General features: G+C 34.8%; 1 protein-coding gene across 1 annotated transcript in view; it reads left to right on the plus strand.

Moving 5' to 3' along the window:
* FBXL17 (F-box and leucine rich repeat protein 17) overlaps positions 1 to 26628 on the plus strand; it is a 268473-nt gene that overhangs the window by 156516 nt on the left and 85329 nt on the right. The window contains exon 7 of the mRNA XM_054653341.2: positions 21246 to 21322. Within this exon, the coding sequence (XP_054509316.2) occupies positions 21246 to 21322 (77 nt within the window). The remainder of the gene's footprint in view (positions 1 to 21245; positions 21323 to 26628) is intronic.

Consider the following 26628-nt stretch of genomic DNA (forward strand, 5'->3'; position numbering starts at 1 on the left):
CTCTACTCCACCCCAAGGGATCTGTTATTAACAGGAACCTCAGTAACCCTTCCTCCAGAGGCAGGTTTTAACATTAAATTGGTATCAAGGACAGTCTAGGAACATTTCAGCATGTTAAACCACGTGAGGTTCTTGCTGGCTTGCATGGCTTGTCTTTTAATCTCCTGTTCAAATTACTTCCGTTCTTAACCCTCAATATTTTAATATTATGCATTGTTATGTTTTTCAAAGGAATAGATGTACAGTTGACACCTATGGTCTTCAGGGACTGCAAGGAACTTGGGTGCAAAGAGATCAGGTAGCTTTCAAATCCAAAGACTCACTTGTATAACAGGCCTTTAGAGGAGTTGCTAAAGGGTAAGGACCTGTAGATTGAGTGTTTCTCTGCTTCCTTGGCAGTGAATATGCTGTATTTTACAGAAAGGATATTGCAACTGGACCGTGATTGTTTTGTTCTGATACCTTCTTTTTCTTGCAATTATCTGTTAAGATGGTAATGTACTTTTCATTGTCTGATATTTAGAAGCTTTTATTTTATTAATTTTGGCTTGGATAATTGCAGCTATAATTTGGAAATGCTCAAAATTTCTTTGTAGGCAGTCTTACTAGTCTACCAACAAGAGACCTGAGGTTTTTGACTGCAGTGCTAGGAATTTCTGTAGACTGTCCAAGACTCATGAAAGAAAAAAATAGTTTCTCCTCCTCATGTAGGATCTGAACATTTGACGGCTTTTGTCTGAGTCGTTAATAGATGGTTTTCCATATTCCTTTATAGAAAGAGCCACTTAATTGTTCTTTAGATTCCAGCTAATTAGAGCATAGACAAATAGTTTGCTCATCCCAGTATGAAGCTGGATGAACTACATACTTGGTTTTGCTTGGGCAGAAGAAACTTCTTGATCATTCATCATGAATCTGAACCAGCAACAGAGTAAATCCATGAGGCCCTGGAGGTCAAATTGTGGAATTCTTTTTTTTATATGTCTGTCAGGAAGATTTGTCAGCAGTTATCTTCCTCATCTTTCTATTCTAACCCACTTCATATCATAGAATCATAGAACTGAATAGCTTCTTCCAGAGCTTGTTTAAGAAAGGGCAAACAGCCCTTTCTTAAGGTGAGAAGGGAATACAGCAGCCTCAGTAGTGTGCTGATCAAAAGCTGAAAAGAGTCAGGTGGTTTTTTGGATGTTTTTAACTCGTTGGCATGGCCAAATAGTTAAAAAAGTGAAAGGATGGCATTCAACATATTTATACTCTGGGACCCTTTAGCCCTGATGGAAGGAGATACTAATCCAGGATGCTTCCTTTTCCGGTATGCTTCTTAAATAGACTGAGGTCTCTAGATGAAGGTCTAGAGTCCTTTATTTGCAACATAGACTCTGATTGTCTTTGAAGTATTTCATATTGGTTAATTTTAGTGTGTCTTCAGTGGCTTTCAGTTTTGTCCCATATTCCTGTGTAGATATTATTATTTTGTATACTATCAACAACAATTTGTGCTGGTACATGTAGTACCTAGATATATATAGTATATGTCTCATGGGTTACTGTAGCCTGGCATTTTAGATGGATAACTTCTATCCTTACAATTTCTGAGCTGGCTGTGGCTGGAGGCATTGTTGTCCTTTCTGGTAATGAAGCAAAAAGTGTTTGAAATCAAACAAAAAAGCCAGTTAAAAAAAAAAAAAAGACAATAGAGATGAAGATATGCATAGGACATCTGCCCCAAGTCATATGCTAAAGGATCTTCGCTTCAGAATATGGAATACAGTACAAGAATTGAGTGTGGGAGTAAAAGTGAGAGTTGTGTCCATTCTTTCTGTGATGTTGAAAAAAAATTTAGATGGTTAGGACCAAAACACTTGCATAATGGATGGTTGAAAGGAAAAATCTATTTCCTGTTCAAAATCTGTGAGAAAATACTGCTGCAAATATTTTTGACAAGATGTCAGGAGTAATTTTAGTTTTCTAGTAGTGTTCTGGCTAAAGCAAAATGTCTTATTTGAAACACAAAGCTCAATATAACTGTAAATCTTCAACAGCTTTGATAGAACATATATAAAAGTAAACTTTTGTTGATAGATACCCCACTTTTTTCAGGTAATGCTTTTCCATGTACCCTGAACTAATTGAAACTTACTATGTTTCTATGAGTTTACCATGAAATACTGAAAACAAGATGTTTTTAATACCAGCTTCAGGCAAAATGGATCTCCTTAGAATAATAGAGTTCTCCCACAGTCCTTGATTTCCTTTATATGGCTTCCTCTAATGAAAGCCAGTCCTATTCTCAAATACAGTTTGAGACAGGACTTATATGAGGGTTTATTAATTCTTCTTTCCACTGGAAAAGAGCATTCCTGACTTCTGACAATAGCCACCGTACTGTTAAATATAAATATATTTTTATGATATCAGAAATTAATGAAATTTGGCTCAAGATTGTTCCCCTATTTGGCATTGTAAGATAAATTATCTTTAATTGTCTTTTTCTTGAACTGCTGCTATAAAGAGGTTTTCTATTTAGCTCAACTGGCAAATAACCACACTGTTAGAAATATTCCTATTTTTATACATAAGGCAACATATTTTATCTTCGTTGTAAAAAACAGAGTGCTGAAGCATCTGCTTTCAATACACTTAAAAGGAATTGCATTGATGTTTTGTTGCAGAAAGAGCAGAGTATGTATTTTTCCTATATGAAATAAATGAACTGATGTTGAAGCTGTGATTTTTTTTAAAAGCCATATGTAGAAGGCAAATCATATTTGCCATATTTATTTCTGCAGTAAACTATTATTGGCTATGACACATGTCTAAATGTATGATACACAATGTGCTGAGGTTCATTTGGAATCTTGATTTTTACTGACTTTTCCTGAGGATTTTTAAAGGATGCTTATCCTTCCATGTAAGGGTTATCTGTATGGAGCAGGCAACCTCTTATTCATGGCTTGAAGCCCTTTGATCTGCTACAGATAGCAGCCTCTATCATTTATTTTGAGCTTCCCACCTATTCTGGAAGGCTGGACTGATTTTCTTCTGTTTCCTGCATTCCTGTTGGATGTTTTAGAAGTCAGAATTTCAGCTGCTTTCCTGAATACTAAACACTGCTACAGTTTTCTGAAACATGAGTGTCAGCATGAAAGGCCTGGAGAAGTGTTGAGACATCTTTCTGGAGGACTAGGAGGAAATCTTACTTTTGAATTGAGTGATGGTAAAAACCCACTCAGGGTGCTGTTATGCAACACTTTTCTGCAATTTTTAAAATTTCAAACTGAAATGTAAAGTCTGTCTGCCTGATCCTCACTTGTAGATAAATACAAAAGGAAGGCAACTGCATATAAAATTCTTCAGATAAATTTAGTTCTGCATCTCATTTTTGCACATTCAGGAAGTTGTTTTTGGCTCCTTGTCACATTTGAAAAATTCTTCCATTTTACTGTGTAGCAACTTACATTTTCAATTAAAAAAAAAAAAAATTAATGACCATATATTGTCCTACATATTTATCTGGCCTTTATTCATAAAGATGCTTAGGGAGCTGTGTATCTATTTCCAAATCTAGTCACGTGTACAAACATAGATGTTAGAGTTAATACTCAGCTCAAATTGCTTTCACAAATATGAGCTGTTACTGTATTAAGAACTTCATTCAACATTTAAAAGTCTTCTTTATATTTTTTTATTTTCAGGATATCTAACTTGTAATAATTTCTTTATGAGAACTGTAAATCCATTTTCATTATTCCCTAAAGGTAAATTTTTCCTTTTTTCTCACTGGAATTACATACAGTGAGTTTGGGGTTGCTTTATGGTGTTATATTTTTTTTTTAATTCATGTTTTTGCTTAGTATCTATAACAAGCTGAAAGACTCATGAGCAGCTATTTTTTGCCCTGTATTATTACAATTAATATTATCTTTTAAATACAATACAATTATAATTAATATTATCTTTTAAATAACTCTGAAATCTTTTATAAAGCCTCACAGTATGTTTAGGAAATACATGCATGTAATACAGGGGGAAATCTACATTGACGATACATGCAATTGCATTTTTCCAGCAGTCATAAGATCTAGTGTAACCATTTGGTTGTTGACTGGTAGATTCAGCACATAGCTTTAAATGCTTGGTTTTATCTTTGATTTTTAGTAGTACTGTTTCCAAAGGCATTATTTTAAACATTATTTTCCTCAAGTGTTTTTTCCTATGTAAAACTTTATTTAGCTTATGTATTTTTTTGTATTAGGAGAGGTACCTTACCCTGGTGTCAGACATTTTTGTTTCCTTTTTTTGTCACTTGATTAATGTATTACACTGTTTTATTTACCTGGGTCTGCAGTTTTGGAAGCTTTTCATGGATTATATCTCTCCTCTACGAAAGAGTAAAATTATTTGTTTTCATCTGATTTTTTTCCTCTTGAATGCCAGAGTGTGTGTTTGTAGGGGATTACAAAGTATGGTAATAAATTGTTAATTTCATTATTGTGATTGTCTTCAAAGACCACTGCTGAAGTGTTTGAGAATCCTTAGGAACAACTTATTAAGAATCTTTATGTGCCTTTGACTCTAACTTGAGTGCTTGTAAAGATTAGTGGCCACTTCTATCTTCCTTGAACTTGTTGGGTTGAGAGGCCTATGAAGAGTTATTTGAGTGGGGATTTGTGGGTTTTCCGAATAATTTTATATGAGGCAGAAACAAAGTTTAGAACCATGTTATATATAAACCAGGGAGTATATTCTTATTTGTTGTTCTTCTAATACTCTGTTATGCTAAGAGGAAAAACATACTTTAAAAGTTCTTGGATGTTTGCAATACATTGTTTTTTTCTCCATTACTTCAATACTTGGAGAATTTCTTGATAAAAATTTTATTTCTTTACATATTACCCGTCTGCGTAGCTTTTCTTTTTGTTGTTAGTTGAAGATATAAATTCTTATTTTATAACTCTTTCTAATAAATCTACCTGGTTAATGATGTTTTCCAAATTATGTAAGAAATCAAAAACTCCCACTGTGTGAAAATAATCTGAAAATCCTTTTTCCACTGTGTTTGACAAACATCACTATTTTCACCCTTAGTAATCTTCAAACTTTACACACGTTAAACAAGATTAGTCTGGATGAGTACAAATGAAAATGATTTTGTGTGTAACTTGACACAGTGGACCCTGGAGGGGAAAAAAGATGATGGTTAAGAAAAAAGAATGAATAAGTTCCCATTCCAGCTCTTCAGTTAGCTGGAGCTCCTATCTGCAAACCCTTCCAAACCATCTCAGGCTACAGCCACCTTTGTAGGGATTTAATTGCCTTCCTTGTTGTCAGGGGATATGCTACAGCACACGGTGATTATCTGAGACAACCAGAGGAAATGGATGCAGACACTGAGTTCCATCTCAAGAGCTCTTTCTGTGCTGCCACCCAAGGCTCCTGTTAAACCCTGCCTCTTTGTTTTTATGTAAAAAACACCCCAACCCCAAAACCAACCAAACAAAAAAACATTGAGCTTCTCAGTTATTTTCACAAACAGTATCATAAGCATATATTCAGTGTGAGAACCTAAGGTGGTGAAATTTTGTAACTGGGTAAAATAAAAATGTTTATTATAGAAATAAAATAATCCTGTGGACGTTCAGTTTTCAGTGGGGTTTTGATACATGTAAATGAAATAAGAATGTGAAAGGTAAGCTCTTAGTGACAGGACATGTTTTCATCTGCAGTCGTAAATCAGTTGTGAACATTTAGATTATATAATTGTTTTGTAGGAGTATAGGTTTATCTTTATTTCAAGGTTTAAAATTATTCTAACTGCTCTTGGTTTTAAATCGGTGCTGCAATATAGTAAACAGACCTGTAAAGCTATTTGACAGAGGTCTTTTTGGAGGAAAAAGGTGCTATGTAAGTAGGCAGTACAATATTTAATAAGTATGTGCAAGATAGTGCTTGTCAAACCATCCTGAAATCTCTATGCCACGACTCAGAGTCTTACTTTTGAAGTAAGGAGCCCAGAGGGTGGCAGTGAAGGCAAAGTTATCTGGCTTTGTCCAAGCATTTCTCACAAAGACAAGCCATGCTGAAAAGTAGAGACATTTTAGAAATCACCAGGTTACCACTGGTAAAAAGAAACTGGCTGAGGGGAAAAGGGAAAATTTTTTTTGTCTCCAATTGAGAGGCACAAGAGAGACACACAAGAAACCAAGATCTGAGATTACTGTGATCACTGTTGTATTTTTTGCAGGGACAGACAGTGTTTTCATAATTTCTTATACTAAAAGAGAATGATAATGGTTCAGAACAATCTGTTGGGAGTTGGTGGTAATTATTACAGCTGATGCCAACTGATAGCCAAGAATTATGGCTGTTTCTTGATACCCACACTAACAGAGTTCTTAAAGGACAGAAAGGTTTTGAAATCTGGATTCAACCTGAATCCAGTTACATGTGTTTCAGTTAGCTCTGTCTCACTTGCAAGTGCTTAGCATGATCTCAGTTTCTTCAATCATGTTAAAGATTGTGGATTATTACTCATTATATTACTGTAACAAAGTTTTATGGATTATTTTAAGATGCCTTTTGTGTTGCCTCCATTTCACTGAAATGCTGTTCCTGTAATTATTCAATTAGCAACTTTTGTTTATATATTGTTAAATAAAATTAATTAAAATTCACTTTAATACAGGGGCTACCGTTTTTTAAACACTGTCAAGTAATTGATAGTAACTAGTTATGTATCTTGAAATCAAGCTGAACTGTGTATAGAAAATTCACACTGCTTCTAATCATTGTAATATCCCATAGAATGCCTGAGTCATGATGTCTGAAAGGTGTGTATGTTTGAAATTGATTACTTCTGATAAATATTGAGGAGTAGTCTAAAAAATTTTTTTTCTCAACTTTTTATGTTACTTGTACCTCTTTGTGCTGTAGTCAGAGTGTGACTGCAACCATGTCAATCTCTGGCATGAAACAAAATACTGTATTCATAGTTGTGGCAGTGCTTCCTAAGAGAAAAATAGCATCATTTTATGGACTGGCTCACAAATGCCTAATTTATGTACACAAGGTGGCAGTACTTTGTTTGCGGGTGATAGTAAGGGGTGGAATTATAACTTCTAAGACTTTTTCCTCTATAAATATCTGCATACATTATTTTACTGGTTTTATATTTTTATACAAAAAAAATGGGAAAAACCTACATTAACATAAGGAGAAATATACATAGATACTGTATATTGGGTATGTTTTTATCTATGTTACTATTTAGAAATATTAATGCATTAAAATACTTTTAAATACATTTCTGAAGTTCTAATATTTCTACTTTGAAATATGTACAGTACATAGATTAATCTTTATCTGAAAAACCTAGCATTAAAAATATAATAAAGAGGGCAAACTGGGACATAATAATATAATTTTAGTCTAAATTTGTGTCTGCTTATTATTTGCTCAGTAGTCTACAGTTCAGAAGTTTTGGCACTGCAGTGATCATACCTGACTATGTGATGTTATCAGAAATACCTAAATCTTTAAGAAAAGTTGTTAACCCTCATCTAGAGGTCATTCAAATGAAATGTAAATATTCAATTAAAAAATCTTTTCTTTCTTGTACCTTTCTGAGACAGTGGGCTTGTAACTGTAGTATGCAGTGGAAATTAGTCTTTTTTTAGCCAAGATTCATAATTTACAATGCAAAATGTAACTGGAAGCTAAGAAAATTACAACAGGAAAATTTCATTAGGAAACAGTCACATTTTGCGCTACTTACAATTTTGGAAGGTTCAGAAAGTCTTGGGTTTTGAGATTCAAATATATAAGCAATGTTTTTGTAGGAAACAAATACTTTGAAAACTTCTTTCAAACGTGTAACTAAAAAATTAATTTGGTGGTGGCTGAAATCAAAGTTAAAGGTATGGATACAAATGTGTTCTCTGGTTTTTACCTGTGATGGTCTACATCTTGTCTGACCGCACTGGGCTCCTGCTGAACTGAGGAATTATTGGCTGGTGACAGGTGTTAATTGATTGATGTAGTCACAGGAAAGGATGTCATGTTGGTTTTCTATGATCTGCTACTTCCAGTTACTCCTCCACCTAGCATAGAAACATTATTTTACACTGATTTAGTCTCACTGCTGTCCCAAACTTCATCACAGAGAAGGTAAATTTCATTCAATAGATTAGTGGGGATGGACTTAATTTGAAAATGCTCAGACTTTGTTTCATCATGAAGAACAAAATCACGTCTTGAGGTACCTAGGGTGCAGTGAATAATTCAACTAGAGCCACACAAACAAGTCACACAGGAAATGGGAATCACATTAAAGCCAATGGAGAAGAATTTGAGGTGTATGAACTCTGCTTACTGATACGTCCCTTGGTCTTACTATGACAGAAATATGCTGAACTACTGTCATAGTTTTCTAAAAAAAAAAAGCAGTAAAGATACCAAGCAGCTTAGTCACATGAATAATTCATCCAGATAGCAGGAGGAAATAGTAAGTGAGCTCTTCTAAATCCAGGATTAAACCTGAAGTTGCTAAAATCAGAAAAGGCATTAGGATTCCACTTACTAATGAAGTACCATAATGAAAAACTCATGCAATTGTGTAACAACTTGCTAGAATGGGAATATGAAAGGTCTTGTTCTGCTTTTTGGGGCACAATTTGGTAATTATTTGTTTTAGAGGAAACTGATACATATCTTCAAGCAGGTAAATAATGTTAATTCATTTCTTTCATGGCCCCAAGCAAAAGATTTAGCCTGCCATATCACCACTTATATGTTTCCTGCTATGTCCAAGACAAATGTTAGCTAAAACACATCTCCATAAGCACATTTGGATGCTAGCTGGTGCAGAAAATATTTTAAGATTTTGTCAACACTTTGAAGTAACCAGAATTGGAGGTAATTAATTCTGTCAATGAGCTACTTTGAAGGCCTAGTAATGTTTGATGCCATTACCTTGAGATTCTGTACGTGGAGTTAAAGATTTCAAACTACTTGCCATAGCAAATAATTTTGCATTTATGATTTGTGGACAAATGTCACATGTTTTTTTTCCCATGGGGGAGGTCATTCTTTCTCAACCAGAGTCATCCTATGTACTTCTGCTGAAAGTACTAGACAAAAACTGAAATTGGAGGAACAGGTGGGAACTTAGCTTTCAATCCAATATGAATGCATTACTTGTGCTTTGTGAATCACTTTGGCTGACTATTTACCTCCTAATGAAATTCCAATCTTGCAATTAGAAAACAAGCTTTCAGTCCTTCTGTGGATATTGGGAACCAAAGACAAATACAAACTCAAATTGACCGTGCTTATCATAGGTACAGACAAGTTAGTAAGATTAAAAGTAAGGTTTTTATCTAGATAAAAATTTGAATTAAAATGTTACAGGACTGCGTCTAGCAATGAGTTACCCACTCCTTTATCTGTTCTGCCAATAATCTAGGAAATACTAGGAGCTTCCATATGAAACTTGAAAACTAGTAATTTAATCAGAATTTAAGAGAGTCAGAACATAATCTTTTAAAATCATTGTTATCAGTACAGTCTGTGAATATCTTAGCATACAGTGGATGGTAAAGAAAACAAGATGTCCTCTAAATACAGATTTTGTTACTAAAATCCTGAATGGGCTTCAAAGATTTCTTCTTACATTTTTTTTCTAATTTGCTGCCACCCCAGTAAATGTGGTGGTAGTGAGAGAAATTCCGAACACAGTGGATGTCAGAACAATTTGGCAAATGGTATCTGTTTTGAATTCTTAAAAATGTGAAGCATTGTGTTAGACAGTGGATATATTTGCTCCAGCTGACCACCAGCATGCTCTGCTGTGTTGCTTACCTGTCTAAAAAAGGTCAAAGCAAACTTAGTTTGTACATTGTTCCTTCTGTGATTTCTCAGTGTTGCACACATGGAATATATGTAACATTTTCCTCCCCCCCACTGTTTCTATCAAGCGCTCACACTGGTTACACTGCTTTTCCTGACTTCCCCTGGTGAGTGGGGAAATGTGCCTGTGTTACTTTTATACACAAATGACTTCTTGCACAGAGGGACTGACAATTCCAGCTCTGTTTGACCTGGTTTAAGTGACTGCCAAATTTTAGAGCTATGATTAATAGGAAAACCCTGGGTTTTTTTCTTCAGAAAGCTTTAACTATCAGCAAAATTTAGTACTTCAATGCAATATAATATTACTATGGGAAAGCAGGGAAAGGTAGATCTGCAGTTAGGTGATTTCATAGAATTTTATATATATTTTTTAATATTGGTTTGCTAGAAAAATCTATGAAAAGATAGTTATGTATAATGAATTATGAATGCATCATGGAATTCTTGCCTGAACTCTTCAGAGGGACAAAAATGCACCACACAGGAATTTTCTTAGGTTTTTTTAATATGTAGGTTTTAATTAACTGCATAATTTCTCATGGTTTAGGCAGTTACACTTTTGTGGATATAGCTGGATCAGTTTAAGAAATCATTTGATGCTGTTTGTGGTTGTCCTGCAGCAGAACATAATAGTCACTGTCATAGCTGAAGTGCCATGACGGAATCACATGACTATTTCTGTACTGTTTCAGTGCAAAGTTAGTTGAGGCTTGCTGGGAAAACATGTAAACTTAGGCTGTCAAGCTTTAAGATATTCACACCAGTGAACTGAGCATTCAGCTAGAGGATGATATTGTACCATTGGGTTTCTTAAATGCTTCTGAAAAGTTAGGAAGAAAAAAATATCAAATTCATATAATTTCAGTCAAAATCATTCTGCTTATTTTTAAGTTGAGGTTTTTTCTTTTGTTTTGGGTGGCAATTTGTTACTTCTGAACAATTTGATAGTATTTGGGGTAGCTAGTGAGACAACACTGAGATGTAAGTGCAGGCAGGTAACTTTAAGTCATGTTTCTTTTACAAAACTAAAAGCTATGCTATGATACAGCAACTGAATAATTACTAATCATCTGAATTCCTAACAGAATCAGAACTATAGCAGCAAAACTCAGGGGGCCCTAAGACAGGAGGGAATGAAAAAAGTCTTTTCACTTATTTCTGAATGTGTTTATAATTGCTCAGTTATGAAATTTCCAGCTATTGAAAACTGCCATGTTTTGTCCCTTCAGTTTGAAGGGACACAATATATTCCTAATATTCCTCCTAGATAGATTATTTTCCAGTAGGATTGCATGAAAAGTTACCTTCTTAAGAATTGAACAGCATTAGGTGAAGTTTGTACATTATTAGGTGGTATTAATATCTGCATTTAGAGACGGTAATTGGCAATCTATTAAGATCATGATGCATAGAAAGACATAATGCTCTTCCAGCTTCCAATAAATATATTTGCTAGTATATTCTCTGAGTTAAAAGGAGGCAATTTTGCTTCATACAAATTAAATAGAGCATCATCAAGCTTGCTTTCTGTTGCTTTATCCAAGCAGTGTACCAGTAACAGAAGCTCTAGCCAGACAGCCACATGGAAAGAAACTCATTATCATTTCATGAAGAGCTTCTGAAATTTGCCTTTAAACTGGTTGGTTTTTTTTGTCTTGCATTTATTTGTTTGTTTCTTTGTTTTTAAAGACATTGCTATCTCAGTGCATTCTTCCCATTTAAAACGAAGTTCTAAGAACCTTAGCATTCTTACCAAGATTTAGACAGTAGTTCATGGTAAATCAAGAGTTTTAAAATTTTAGCAGGCCTAGATATTTTTCCCTATGCTTAAATTTGTACACTAAAGTATTTCCAGAAAGGTATTATGCATGAAGTATTCCAGATTTCTCATACAAACTTTGCTGTGATGCTGCCCTTTGGGTGAGACGTGAGAACTGCAGAACTCAGTTATTGCCCTCATTCTGCAATCTCCCTTCTTTATAGCATTTGTCAAAAAATGCATTGAACTTGATTTTTTCTTTCATCAGTTTTGCTAACTTCAGCAGAATTAAATGAATGTAATAGATCTACCAACTTGCTGTAATTCTTAAAGTATAAAGCGAATGGACCCCAAATCAATTCCATAGAAACATGAATTATGATGAGTACTGGTTTTTATTTTTTTCCTCTTTGATTATCTTGGCTCTTCTCTTTCTCTGTCATTGCTTTGTATAAGCAAAAATTTACTACAAATTTGAATGTCCTTCTGCAGTAGAGGAGAAATATCAGATGTGATGATAAAACTATTCTGCAGAGAGCTTCCTAATTTCCTGTAAAAGACTTCACTTCTTCTGCTGTCTAATGGAAGAAATTACCTATGTAAACCTTGTTCATCTCGTATAAATTTAGATCATAGCTCTCAGGAATACTGCTGTTCCCATTAATAGGATGGAGAATATTTATCAAACTTTTATAGGGACTTGATGTTTTCACAGAACTGAAACTTTGCAGTATTTAAAACATCTGTTTACAACTCATTAAAAACTAGATTTATGGAATATGTTTCCATTTTGGAAAGGAGAAACTGAGGCAGAGGTTTTGCTGTTTTTTTAAACTTAGCAGGAGAGACCCTTGATGAAATCCGTTCTCAGTCCCCATGACCCATTGACCATTATCTGCAGTGTCGTTTCAAGAAAAGGCAGTCTTTAAAGCTGTACATTAATGAATACCTGGTAGAGGTTAGGGGGTTCTTTTTTTAATTAGAAAAAAAGTCAGAGATACAAAGGGGTTTGAAAGGGTAAATCTCAATAGATAAGATCAGCTGCCTATGTGCAAAGCTCAGTGAAGCATATATCAGCCCCTGTGGTATGAAAATAAAGCAGTGAATGTGGTGAAATACTCTCTCATATGTGTGTACTCCTGGTTGAGACCAAGAAGTACAGAACTGTATAAATACAGTATTTTATTTTCAAAATATCAGGTGAAGTTTTTTTTCATTTTTATGGAACTATTTTAAAGTTTATCCAAGCATTCTAAAAGCACACTTCAAAGAACATTTATGGGAAGTTAGAGCATGGCAGTACAGTTGCCATTTCTTACTTTTGCTATAATAAACTTGGAAGCTTTTGTTGAAAAAAAAGAAAAAAGGGCTATATTTACTCTTACTCTATACTAAGTTTAATGGAATAGCACAAGACTACTTACAAAAAAAGAAAATCTATCAAAACTGAGGCCACTGTAACTCCAGGAAACATCTTGAGGCCTGAAGCAGGTAAATGTAATCTCTAAAACCTGAGGAAGAAAAAAATCCACTGCTGTTCAAAGCCCAGTCTCCCCATGCATGAAATGGTGCAACTGAGCTGGTGTATGCCCTTGTGTGGTTTGTACTGGGAGGGAGAATTATAGCAATACTTCAAGGTTTTCTTCTTTGGACTGTCTCTTCTCCTTTGCACTTCTCTGAATTTGCAGCATATGTGGTGGTCTGTCTCTGAGCTTCATTCTGTGTGCAGCATCATTACTAAATGATTTCAACTAAAGATTCAGCCATAACACACATTCAGAGTCTGAATATCACCCCACCCTCTTTGTACACTGCTTTGGCAGTGGAACTTCAAGGTTCTTGTTTGAACTCACAAGGATTTGCTTATTTGTACAAAAATAGAGTCTACAATCTGCAAACTACCCATCTTGTCTATAGCTACTATGCACTCTTTATTTTCTAAATATGAACATTTTTGTATTTAACAAATAACATTATGACAGTTCCCTTACAGTTGTCTCAGGAAAAGCCACCATGGCATTCACTGTATAAGGAAGTAATATGTATGCAACTCTTCTACATCAGTACACTAATCATAAAATCATAGAATGGCTTGGGTTGGAAGTGACCTTAAAGACCGTTTCACTCCAACGTCCCTGTCATGAACAGAAATACTTTTCATTAGATCAGTTTTCTCAGAGCTCCATCCGATTTGGCCCTGAAGGTTCTCTGGCCAGCCTCTTCCAGTGCCTTACCATTCTCATGGTAAAGATTTTCTTCCTAATATCTAAACTAAACCTACTTTCTATCATTTCAAAGCCATGCCCCCTTGTCCTAACTCTCTCTGAATGCCCTTGTAAATAGTTCCTTTCCATCTTTCTTAAGAGGTTCCTTCGACTACTGGAAAACTGCAGTTAGGTCACCCTAAAGCCTTCTTTTCTCCAGGCTGAGCAATCACAATTCTTTGAGCCTTCCCTCATAGCAGAGGTGCCCCATCCATCTGATCAGCTTGGTGCCTCCTCTGGACTCTCTCCAGCAGCTCCATGTCCTTCCTGTGCTGGGACCCCAGGGCTGGAGGCAGCTCTGCAGGTGGGGTCTCAGCAGAGCGGGGCAGAGGGGCAGAATCCCCTCCCTGCCCTGCTGCCCAGGGGCTCTGGGTGCAGCCCAGGACACACTTGGCTCTCTGGGCTGGGAGTGCCCATGGCTGGCTCATGTCCAGCTCTCACCCACAGCACCCCCAAGTCCTTCTGGGCAGGGCTGCTCTCGATCTGTTCATGCCCAGCCTGGGCTGGCACCAGGGATTGCCCTGACCCAGGTGCAGCACCTGAGCTTGGCCTTGCTAAACCTCATGAGATTCCCATGGGCCACTGCTCGAGCTTGTCCAGGTCCCTCTGGATGGCATCTGTCCCTCAGAAGTGACAACTGCACCACTCAGCTTGGTGTCATCTGCAGATTTGTAAAGGGGGTACTTGGGTACTTGATCCCTTTGTCTGTGTCATTAATGAAGATAGAAAATAATACTTATCCCAATGTGGACCCCTGAAAGACATCACTTTTCACTGATGGCCACTAGGACTCTGAACTATTGACCACTGTAGTAGAGTAATTCAACAGCATCCTATCAGGAGTGCAAATATTTTGCCAGTATTTTAGTGGAAAAGCTCATCTGAAACAGTTCAAAAAATAATATATTGCTATTTTATAATACAAAACAATGTTTACTAAAGATTATGCATGGGCTTGCTGGTAGTGAACACTTCCTTGGTTTTCCTTATGACAGTAGACAGGCTCCCACAATAAATGTAGGAAACTATATTTGAAGTGCTGTATCAGATAGGCCTTTTCATTTAAGTCTGAATTCCAAAATATTTTAGAGTTCTTAAAAAAGTAAGAGATGCCATTTAATTTTTTTCAAGACTTAAGCGTGATTATCTGTGGCAAATCAGACTTATGAGGGGTTCCAGGTAAGATTTTTTTTCCCCTAGTAGTTTATTTCTGTTAAATCCATTACAGTATCTAGTTCCTCCAAACAGAAAGGAACTGCAGACCACCTGGAATACTACTACATGTAAAAGATAGTGGAATTACACAATTTTCTAAACTTCTCCTTTCTTCGTTTAATTGCTTGCTGGATTTATATTCATTTGGGGTAAGAGGAGGCATTTAATTTTAGATAAGACTACTAATAAATATTTGAAAATAGATATTTATTGCTGAAATACAGGGCATAATAGCTTAAGCAAAGAGCTGATTCATTTATCTGTGTAGCTCTCTGATTGGAGTTTGCACGCACCTGGCTAACTCAGAGCGCAAGCAGATGCTGTGGGACTTGGCTGCCCTCACCTTAGTTTTTTGTAAGCTCCAGCATGAAAAAAATCTTGTCTGTTTTCCTGTGCTGTAAGTGGCAAATCTGTTCAGCAAACCTTATTTTAAATTACATTGATTTTTCCAAAGAATACCTCCCTGCTAATCACAACTTAATGACCTAAGATAATTGCTGTTAACTTGTATAACTAGTGACACTTTGCATATTGGTTCCAGACAAAAAGTGCACTTCAAATTCTTGTGCTTTTGATAACAAGTCTTACACTGTTTTGCTGTCTCTGCGGTTAATATTGTTTCTTTTAGATACAGTTCTTGGTCTTAAAACGAAAAATCATTTTAAAACATATATTTTAAATATGATTCAAAAATGGCAGTTACAACTGTGTACAAGGGTAACTGAAAAACAAGTAAAAATCATACTTCTTATTAGTATAAATTATTAGAAAACATACATTGGAAGAGATCTATTGTTCATAATGCAAATGAAATGATCAATGAAAGAGAATCCTGAACCAAGAATATGCGCCCATCAGGGTATTAAGTTCATCATTTATTGTTACGACGTTTTACAAGGGTTTATAGATCAGTCAGTAAAATGTTAGTATTTTCACTGGTTTAGCCTTTAAATTATTCTTTCCTAGTGCAGTGGGCCTCAGATTACATCAGTGTCTTAAGACTATATATGCTTCTATGGTCAGAGGTTTGGTTTTTTTACAGGAGAGATTTGGTTATTATATTGCATTACTGCCTTCCATTGGAATACCTAAGTCATCAAAACCAATAGCTTTGAGTGTTATTTCATGTACAGCTAATTTTTTCTGCCTGAATTTAATGCTTGAAGTGCTAATTTTTAGGGAGCATAATCTATTTCTTCATGAGAGGTTTATGGTTTCCATGGCATGTTTTAGTGTTCTTGTTCTTTCCTAGCTCCATCTTGCTTCCCAGTATTGCTGTTGGTTATGATTTGAGGCATAGCAAGGTATTCACTTGACTGCTTAGAGACAAATACAGTCAAATACCAGAGAAGACTTGCAAGCAGTCTGATGTTAATTTTGAACCTTACCAAGGTGGTATGTTAATGTTTTGGGGATTTTATACTTCTTTTGTGGGTAAAGCTCACTCGCTCCCTCAAACTGTAGACTCATAACCAGTAATTGGCAACTCCAATTAGCTCTGCTCAGGGCTGAAGAGTCTCAGAGTGTAACAAGGTCTCCCTGGACTACTTACACTACATACACTGTACTCGTATTTTCTCATTAGTTCCTTTCAGTTGCCACAAATACAATTTTCCAATGTTTTCAGATTTAGATCAGAAATATAATAGCTCTATTTTTGTATACAAACACACACACACATATATATATATAAAATACATATGCACACACACATACATACACATATATGTATGTATATATATTAATACAATAATTTTTCATAACTTAAGGATCTGTGTTATCTTACAGGTAGAATCATGCAGTTTACTTCATTAACCTTAACCTTTCACTCAGGGTAAAGAATGTAGGGATCAATTGGCTAAGAGAAGAAAAATTACAGGGTTTCAGATTGCTTATTTTTCTAGTCTGTTAAGAGTTTTTTTATTATTTTTAAGCTCTTAAGTTTTGGGAAGTCATAAATCTTGACTCTGAGAAATCATTTCATGTATTTATATGTGTGAAGTTTCAAGAATATGGTCCTAAATTTGAAGTTGCTGGTAGACATATCTGTGTTTCAGTCATGCAGTTTTATGACTTTTGAAGAGACGTGTTGGCAGAGAAGCTTTATACCAGTAACTCTTTTTAGACCTAAGTAATTTTTCATGTCTACAGACCAGGTGGCAAGAGCAGCATACCCAAGGACATGATAGTGGATAAAATTCTGTAGTTTCTGTAAGAGGCAGTCTTAGGTTTATTAGTCTCTGAATGTCATGAATTTTGGGGTGTTTTCAGTGTGGATATGTTCAACATCACAGTGCTCAGTTATCTTACATTTCCAGTTATCTTGCAGACTTCTGTGGTCTTGTAACTCTATTTTGAATTGACAGTATGTGGGTACATTTTTAGTTATATTCTTTATTTCATATTATCGTTTGATTGACTGGTTTATGTCAAACTAGTTTGCGTTTTTTGCCTTTTTCTTGCTTCTGATAGCACTGTAAATTTCACAGTATGCGATGTTAATTTCTTACTTTCCAAATCAAATGCAATAAAACTGAATTGCCCAACAGTCTGTCAGAGAACAGCATTCATAAACTATTGAGTGGATCTAGGGAAAACTTGCTGTAAGCATTTATTGGGTAATATTTTCAGGTTTAATAAATAAGCAGTGTCTTCCTAAAATTTTTTATGTTCTCTGTTTTGATATTTTAATGTATTACACAGTTCTAAATGATACTCATTTGCAAAGTAGTAAGTGAAAAGGTTTTGACATTGGCTAGCTCTGATCCAGACATGTGTATTAGCAAAGCTCTAACTATAGTTTTATTTCTTTATTCCTTGGCTCATTTTTGGTAATAAGTTATTTTGAGTGTGAAAATCTCTTTTCTTTCTGGATGAGTGTTTATGTTTTAATTTGTTTAGTATTTAGTTTATATTTTAATTTGTTTAGGCCTTTAATTGATAAAGCCCTGCTTAGTAATGCTGGGTGAAGAGATTTAAGAAATTCTCTCAGTGTTGGCACAGAGCTGTTGCCATCATGTCCATGTTAGGTCCCTGACAGAGAGGGGATAGTTTTATGGGGCTCAGTTTTCTGGTGTGCTCACTTCTGAAATTTGCCACAGCTTTAAATAATTTTTCTTCTTTTTTTTTTTTTAATCAGTATAATTCTGGCTTGTTGTGTTTCTTTCTTTTTTTTTTTTTTTTAGGTTAGGCTTCTTTGTTGTCTAATTCAGCAACATCATAAATATAAATACTTTCAAAGATAGATATGACAATAATCTGACATCATTTTGATGGATTGTTGCAACAGAATTAAGATGATCCTTGCTTTCTAGGAAAGGTTAATTTGATTTTTTTCTCTTAACCTTTTTCTTTGCTGTCATGGTTAACAAAGATTAAAAGGTAAAAGCAATAAATACAACTACTCTTATTTTTCCTTACGTTGTAAAGAAGTCAGTTTTCACAAGCAATTATGTATTGTGTGACTGTCTATAGAGCAGAGGCAAATGAGGCAATATTAAGTGTTTCTCCTGTCTCTGAAGGTTGATGTACATGAGTATGATCTATAGAAAGGGTAATAGAAATTAAAACTGGAATTAGATTGACTTATGCAAGGTGTGGAAAGCACACAAAAGCACATAAATTCAATTAAATATTTTAGCTATATATCATTTTTTCTCCAAACTAGATGTGCCATTACCTCATTCTTCAAGATGTTAGATATTTTTCATATTGTCAAAAAACAGGAAGAAATAAGGCATTCAAAGCACCACTTTTTTTAGTAGCCTTTTTTCTTTTTATATTTTGGTGGGCTTTCTTGTCTCTTTAATGGATATAGCTGAAGACTGTGAAGATTTTCTTTTCCTAGTAGGAAAAAAGTGAAGACTATTTAATTTAGACTCTAGGATGTCACTGAGAACAGGACTGGAGTCACTCAAGCCACTTTAAAAAACTTTAACCCTTAAAGCTGACACTATCTGGAAGTATTAAAGGATACATTTCTAAGGGCCACACAGTCAAGTGCTTCTGCATTTGTGGAGATAATATAACTTTGACTCTGACTGATTGAAAAGGTGTGCAATTGAAGTTGTAGAGAAAATTAGTTAGTCTTTTATGTCATTTTGACTGCCTTGTGATGGTATTTTTAGCCACTGATTGCCATACTTCATTTTTGTTATATTAGTTGTCTCTTAGTGGGTAAAAATGAGCAAAAATAATTTGAAAACCCTTAGATTCATTTCATATAGTTTACAAAATATTTTTTAGGTTCAGAAATTTTATCCAAGAGTAAGAAGGTTTCATAATATGATCGCTGTGGTAAATGATATATATGATTATAAAAGCTTGTTTTAACCTCAGTGTCCATTGAGTTTTTGATTGTATCTTGTTTGCTGAAATGCCTAATGAAAATGGCACTAATGAAATACATGATAATGATTTTCCTTTTATTCATATTACCAGTAATAGCAATAAAATCTCATTATTATGAAGTATTTTTCTGGAATAAATAATAAAAACATTTTCTCATGGTTTAGTTATTTTAATATGCCAGGTAGCAAAGATTACCTGGCATATTAAAATAAACAGACACAATGTTCTTCAAAATTGTGTCTGACAGGAACACAAGAAATTTTTCATGTATAAAGAATGTGTTTAGTGCTCTAAATTTTACCATATTTTAGGAAAATATGTTGTTCTGAGGTTATCTTGTACCAAAAAAGCATAGTCCTGGTGTAAATATTTTTTTCTTTGTGTATTCATTATGGAAGATAACCTTTACCTAATGATAAGAATTGCAAAAAATTTCTAAATACTAGTCTCTCACAATTTTCCAGGGTTGAATGTTTATAGTAGTGTTAAAGAAACTTTTATTAAGGTGCTCTGTCAGAGGTGTGATGTTCATGTATAGTATTTAATTTTCATTGTACTTTTTAGAAGAAGGAAGCAGGGAGAGGACAAATAGGTATAAGGGCTATTGTTTAGTTATTGCCTTAATGCAAGCTGTAAGAATTAGGTGGTTGCTTTTAAAGTCTAGAATTCCCAGCATGAACCGTTAAATCAGATTAGGAGATAATCTATTGGAGATGGTAAATGAAAGAAAAAGGTTTGTGAGGATTTAGGTGTATCTTTCAAAAGTACGATAAATTCAGCAATACTTATTTTCGTAGAAATTGGCAAGTAAATTAATTTTTTGTAATGTTCAAGGGTTGATTTAAGTGTCAGAGTAAGTGATTAGGTAATTGACCTGAAAATTAAAGTCAAATATATAGGATCAGAAGAAATTCTTACAGTTCATCTAGTAAAATACACTTTTAAAAATGTATCTATGTAGAAAATAGCACAATAGTCATGCTAGCTGATCTAATAAACAACTGATCTACATTAATAGGATTGAAATGTATTTTATGATTATGTGATTACTGACTTGGAAACATAGTATAGTAATATAGGCTTGGTTACAGGTACATCATAAGCTCACCCAATTTCATTAATTAATTCATATTAATTTTCTTGCTTACAAAAATCAAACAGCAAGAATAACATAAAAACCTCTATGTTTCATTGCATATTCTTTACAGTTATGATAAGGCAAGTGAATGAGCTGTTTTCTCATCTATGTGAGCTTCTCCAGCAATGTGTTAGAACACCATGATCTGTAGCATTTCATGACCTGATGAATGCTGACTCATGCAGTAATCACTGAAGAAATACAAACATGAATTTAAAATTACAATTTATTATATTTTGTCCTTGTTACAGTGCATTTATAGTTCTTCCCTTAAAGAAAGCTGTCAAAGCTTAAAATTTGCAACAGAAACTTGCCAAAATAATAAAGAAATGGGAATTCACATTTGTGTATTTTTCCAAAGTGCTTGTCTGTATACATTTTGAGAAACTCATATTCAGAGACTTAGGGGAATATCCATATAAAGGCATTCAATTTAAAATAATATTTTTCTGTAGTCTAAACATGTAGCCATATCCATTTTCAGTAAAATGTATGGATCCATTTGCAAAATGAAGAAACTGAGATACAGTATGTTTTATCTGTGGATTGTACTCTTGATATTTAAAAGTGATTTACTGCCTAATAACAGTAATTTTACTATGTCTTCCAGATGTGTGGAGGTAATTGCCAGAGAGGGACGGAACCTGAAAGAACTGTATTTAGTATCCTGTAAGATCACAGACTATGGTATGTAATATACCTATATCTTTATTTTTTGTGAAGATTGAACTGGAGTTCACAGGGACTGCTATCAAAAGTATTGGAAATGTAGAGATAAACATTTTCAAAACCTTTACCCATAAAAATAGGAAATTTATAAAAAGTGTTTGACTTGCTTAAAAATATCTGTGGTTGGGAGTATGAAATTCAGTGTATATATTTGCTGCAAAGTATCCTTATAGAATTGGCAGTTACTGGGCAGACTGGGTAGCATCCCCTTTGAATAGTCTTGCAGACCAGGAGAACACTTGAGAGAAAATCAAAAAATATATATGTGTTTCTAGATGATGTAAAAGCATAACTAAGCAAGCAAAAATGTAGATTGATCACCTGTTGTAAAAAATTTGAATGAGTTTGATGGTCCTTTAAAAATGCTGTTATGGTAAAATAGAGGAGCATCTTCAAATTAAATGTCCGCTCTGATAGGCCACATAGAAGGACAGATTTTTCATTTAGAATAGGAAAACTTCTAATGCTTGTTTGGAAAGGCTGCTTTGCTTTTTGAAATAAGATACTGACCTTAAATAAGACATTTATTTTTGCCATAGGGCCAGATTCTCAAATGTCTATCTCCCACTTACATGCCTAAATTTCAGTAGGATTTACAAACTGTATATTTGAGATTTTTATTTCAGGCTTGCTGATTTTTTTTAAACTTTACACTGCTTAGATTTTAATAAAGAATTACTATGTCAAAGTGATAAATTACCATTCCAGTAGTCACAAAATCATTCTTGTATTTTCCTTTTCAAATTCTACACTTCACTGGGGTTTGTATTGTGCATTCAAGCGTATGTGGTTCTGCAGAGTTCTGCTCGCCTTATGTCCGCAGTACTGGAAGATGAGGCCACCATGCAGCTGCTGCAGCTGCAGAGCTTTGAGCACAGCAAAGGAGAGGGAACACAGGCCTTTACTGCCCTTTCCTCTGGTCTGCTGTTGTTTGTATTTCCATGGGCAGAGCAGACATTGTCAGAGTTGAAAATGGATTTTCTCACCACTTGTCTGAGATGAATTTCTGAATTTGTGAAATGTCTTGTGGAAATTCAAAAGGAATGGAAGGAAGGAAATTGTCTGTAGAACACAAGGTGATAATAATGAAGGTGCTTCTTGTCCCTGCTGAAGGGTGAGAGGTGCAGGACAGGGTCTGAAGGCAGACCTGTCTCTTCTGTCTTTGTACTGGAGATCTACAGGCCTGACTCTTGTCCCTTCTGACACTCACAACCCATGTGGAAAGAGTTATCATGGGCATAATGGAATCCATGTCTTGAGGATCAATAATTTCTCAAACTGATTTCACCCTTCATTTACTGCAGTTACTCAGAGGAAAACATGATTTTTCCCAAAAGTAGGGAAACAACTGAAAAACTGAAGCAAAGAAACCTAGGAGAAAGAAAACCTTGCTTATGGAAGAATAAAGAGAGAGAAAAGGAAGTGTCCGTAGCTAGACGGAAGGCAGAAGGTGTGTCTCAGAGAATGAATGAGTAGAAAATAATTGTAGCATTTGGCTGATTAGCTCTATCCAACCTCAGCTTCTCTTCTGTATACTTAGGCCCATCTGTCACTATCATGTTGTAATCTGCAGTCAGTATCATGGCACTCAGTTACTGGGAATTTGAGAATATTTTCTGTTGATACTGTTGCTACTAAGCTTTACAATTGCTTAAAAATTCAACTATTTTTGCTATTAAGGATCCAGTAAAACAGCTGAGATACTGACTGATTTTTGATACATTATTGGCTAATTGATTAGCATTATAATCTTCAGCATGTCTCAGCATGCCAACCTGACAAATAAATTCTGCTTTTAATATGAGCTGAAAATGCAAAACAAACCATAACAAAGTAGAATTTATAAGCATAATTTATGGTTTCTAAGGAAGTCAAGATTTTGCCGTAGATTAAAAATGTGATATTTAGTGAATGTTTAGTAGGTAAACAAGAGTGTTGTAGGGTTGAGCCAAGCATAACCCTTATCTCATTTATTTTCTGGCAATTGAGTAGAAGATTTTCTCACATTTGCTTTGATGGCTGGTAAGTTAAAAAGTGAGCACCTTACAGTGTTGTGAGCTCTGTTCATTTTTGAACCTCCTTTATCAAAGGATCTGTCTCTCTTCTCAAAGGGAGAAGAGCAGCTGCAGGCTTTTGAGGCCCTCATATCCTCAGTGGAGGAAATCAGCTGAGGAGCATGTACCTGACTTCTCAGGGAGCCTTTAAGGTGGTGTCCCATGGTCTTGCAAAGACTTAACCACTCATGCAGTTCTTCAGGCTCCATCAGAGAGGGTCTGAGGCTCTATGAGGCTGTGACTGCGTGAGAGCACATTGTCCTGTGCAACCATGCTCTTGTTTTTGATAATCCTGAAGGTGAAACACAGAGTTGTCCTTGCTTTGATAATTAAAATCTTGACACCAGGTTTGTACAGATGCAGGATTTTGAAAGCCCTCATTGAAACTGTTCAGTGGCAGGTTTTTTATGCTACGAAAGTTAGCAGAATTTTGATGTTTGGGACAAGATCATAATTGCTTAGTAACTCAGCTGGGAAAAAAAAAAGTAATATTGCTAATTTCCAGGAAAAAATTTAACCATGTGATACAATAATTTATCAATAATAACTTCAGTAAATAAAGAAAATAATTACAGCAAAAACTGTTATTGGTTTCCTTCAATTAACTCAATAAGGTATGTATGTGTGAGGTAATTTCATGTCCTCTAGAGAAGGCTGTGAAGTGCAATCTTTGCCATTTTATTAATTTCCTTCTTTTGTTTTCCTAATTTCTGCATAGGATAGATAGTATACAAAGCTACCAGGCATACATGGTTTTTTAATGTCATTAGTATTTTTAAAGTGCACTAAAATAACTACATTTTATTTGGAAGCCTAAAAGATTAAATAAAAACCGCTGTACTCTAATAATGTATCCATTGGTGGCATTCCTTTCTCTGACATTTTTCTGACCAGAAAAATATTCTTTGTAGTATACAGAGAGATCAGGATTCAAACAGGAATTGAAGTATGTATACATGCTGAGACCTGTTAACTGATGAGACAAAAAAGCATTCTTTATTTAATGTTACATTCCAAAATGAATGATTTTGTATTTTTGTATACAAAAAAAATGTGTTTTGTTTACTTCTGAAAGAAATTATGTTATTATACCTGTTTGTAGGTCTAGCATAATTTTCTCAAATGTATTTCTAATTAATGATGTCTGTTGGAGTGTTGCATGCTAGAACATTGACACCTAGTTTAAAAGTTTCTTTACATCCCACACATTTTTAAATGCTAAATAATCACTGGAACACATCTAGACTGTCAGGACAGACTGAATTACTATAATCTTTGAGATAAACACCTATTTGCCCAAGAGCACAGACAGGGTGAAGTTAAAGCTAAATATTAGTTCCTCATGATGTTTCTCCCTTTTGTTAGGCAATCATGAATTAAGCATGGATTGTCAGTATTATCTTTGAATTTCCTGCCTTTTGTTGATTTGTGTCACAACCTTAACTTTACTTAAACATAGCAGGTTTTGTATTTAAGCTTTTCCTAAGAGCTGGTAAGGAAGCGGGATTTTCTCAACTGTGGGGAGACTGTGTGTCAAATGAATTAGGTTGATGTGAAGATGCAGAGTGGTGAGCTAGAGCAGCAAGCACACACGGAATTGTGTAACTGTCTCTTCAATTTTACGCTCTAATTCTGGGTTTTATTGATATCCTTAGTGCTGGGAATTTGTTTTAAGTAAATTATTACTTATCAAGTTTGTAATAGTCCAGAGTGCTATGCACTCTGAAACACAAAAGTGAGATTTTGTGTTCAAAGATGAAAAGATTCAATGAAACTAGCCTGTGAAACAGGAGTAAATGTTTTAAGGGTCTTGCAGTAATGCTAAGTATATATTTACTAAGAATTACTTTACAACCAGATTCTTTTCAGTAGTGAAAGATAAAAGTCTAATGCTTTACTTCAACTTTAGAAAAGCAGTCAGACCAGTGTTTCCTCTATAGGTGCAGAAAATAATTTCAAGCTTTAAATGGTAGACTTCCACTAACAGAACACGGGAGGGAAAAAAGCAAATCCAAACACCACCACTCCAAAAAATAAACCTAAAGAAGTAAACTGTGAAAAATGTTTGAAAAGAAGTGTTCAAATCCAGCACTTCGTACAGCTGTGCCTTATAAAATCACTGAAGAACTTTCCGAAGAAACAAAGTGCCTAAATAGTTATTACTAGGAGTGTGGTCAGCAGAGTGCAGGGAATAAATTTATCTCACAACGTTGCCTGTTGAGTAACCTGCAGAAGAGCACAGTTAACTTCATAGTTGTATTGTAGAATTTCCATTACCTAGTAGGTCTGAATTTTGCGTAACTTAAAAAGTCTCTATTTCTAGCTGTAAAGAAATTGCACGAAGTTTTTCAGAAGAAATGCTTGGCGCAAGGAGGTGAGATGAACTGTGGTCTTTTGCTGAAAACTCTAGGATTCTGAGTATTGAAAAAGAGCTCACTAGATATGCAGCCTTTTTCTTTTCTAAAATTCCTTTTTCATATTGCCTGTTTTCAACATTTAATGATGCATTTAGTGTCTGTGAAGACACCTTGGGTTTTTTTTAAGGGTTTTTCTTCTGCTGAGGGTGTTTGCTGAAGCAAAAAAATGAGTTTCAACAAACCATAATGGAATTATATAGTTTTATATTAAAATGTTATAGATAAGGCATAGCTGTTACAAGTAGAAGTCTGGAGGAATAAGATAGCATTTATACTGAATCAAGTCCAATTGTCACAAGAAAAAAACATAACTGTAACTTACACTTATTTTTCATAACTGGATTATGGATGCTTTTCTCAGAAGTGAGATACCACTAACAATGTTAAAGTAGTTTCCCTAGATACTATTAAATTCTAACGTTTAAATACTTAGGATACATAAGCTTTCTATTTTAAAATAAAATATTTTAATTATCAAGGGATCAGGCTGTCCTACTGGGAGTTTCTTGCATTTTCTCTCCAATACTTAGCATTTGTCATGTAAATCATAAAATATAAGCATAGTATGGGTATTTTCACAAAAAAGAATGTTTAACATCCGCTTCTCACTTGGATTAGCAAATCTGTCTAAGGCTTGATCTCACAAAAACTTTCCTAATATTAGCTTTTTTGAATCTCGTTTTAAAACACCGTGTCTTCTGTACAAAGTAACTTAGAAGGCAAATGCATTTTTTGGGGAGATAAGAGCAGCATTTTTGGATAGACAGAATGGAACAGGTGGTGAATACATTTC

This window comes from Agelaius phoeniceus, chromosome Z (assembly GCF_051311805.1).
Source record: "Agelaius phoeniceus isolate bAgePho1 chromosome Z, bAgePho1.hap1, whole genome shotgun sequence".
In the NCBI taxonomy this organism is placed as follows: domain Eukaryota; kingdom Metazoa; phylum Chordata; class Aves; order Passeriformes; family Icteridae; genus Agelaius; species Agelaius phoeniceus.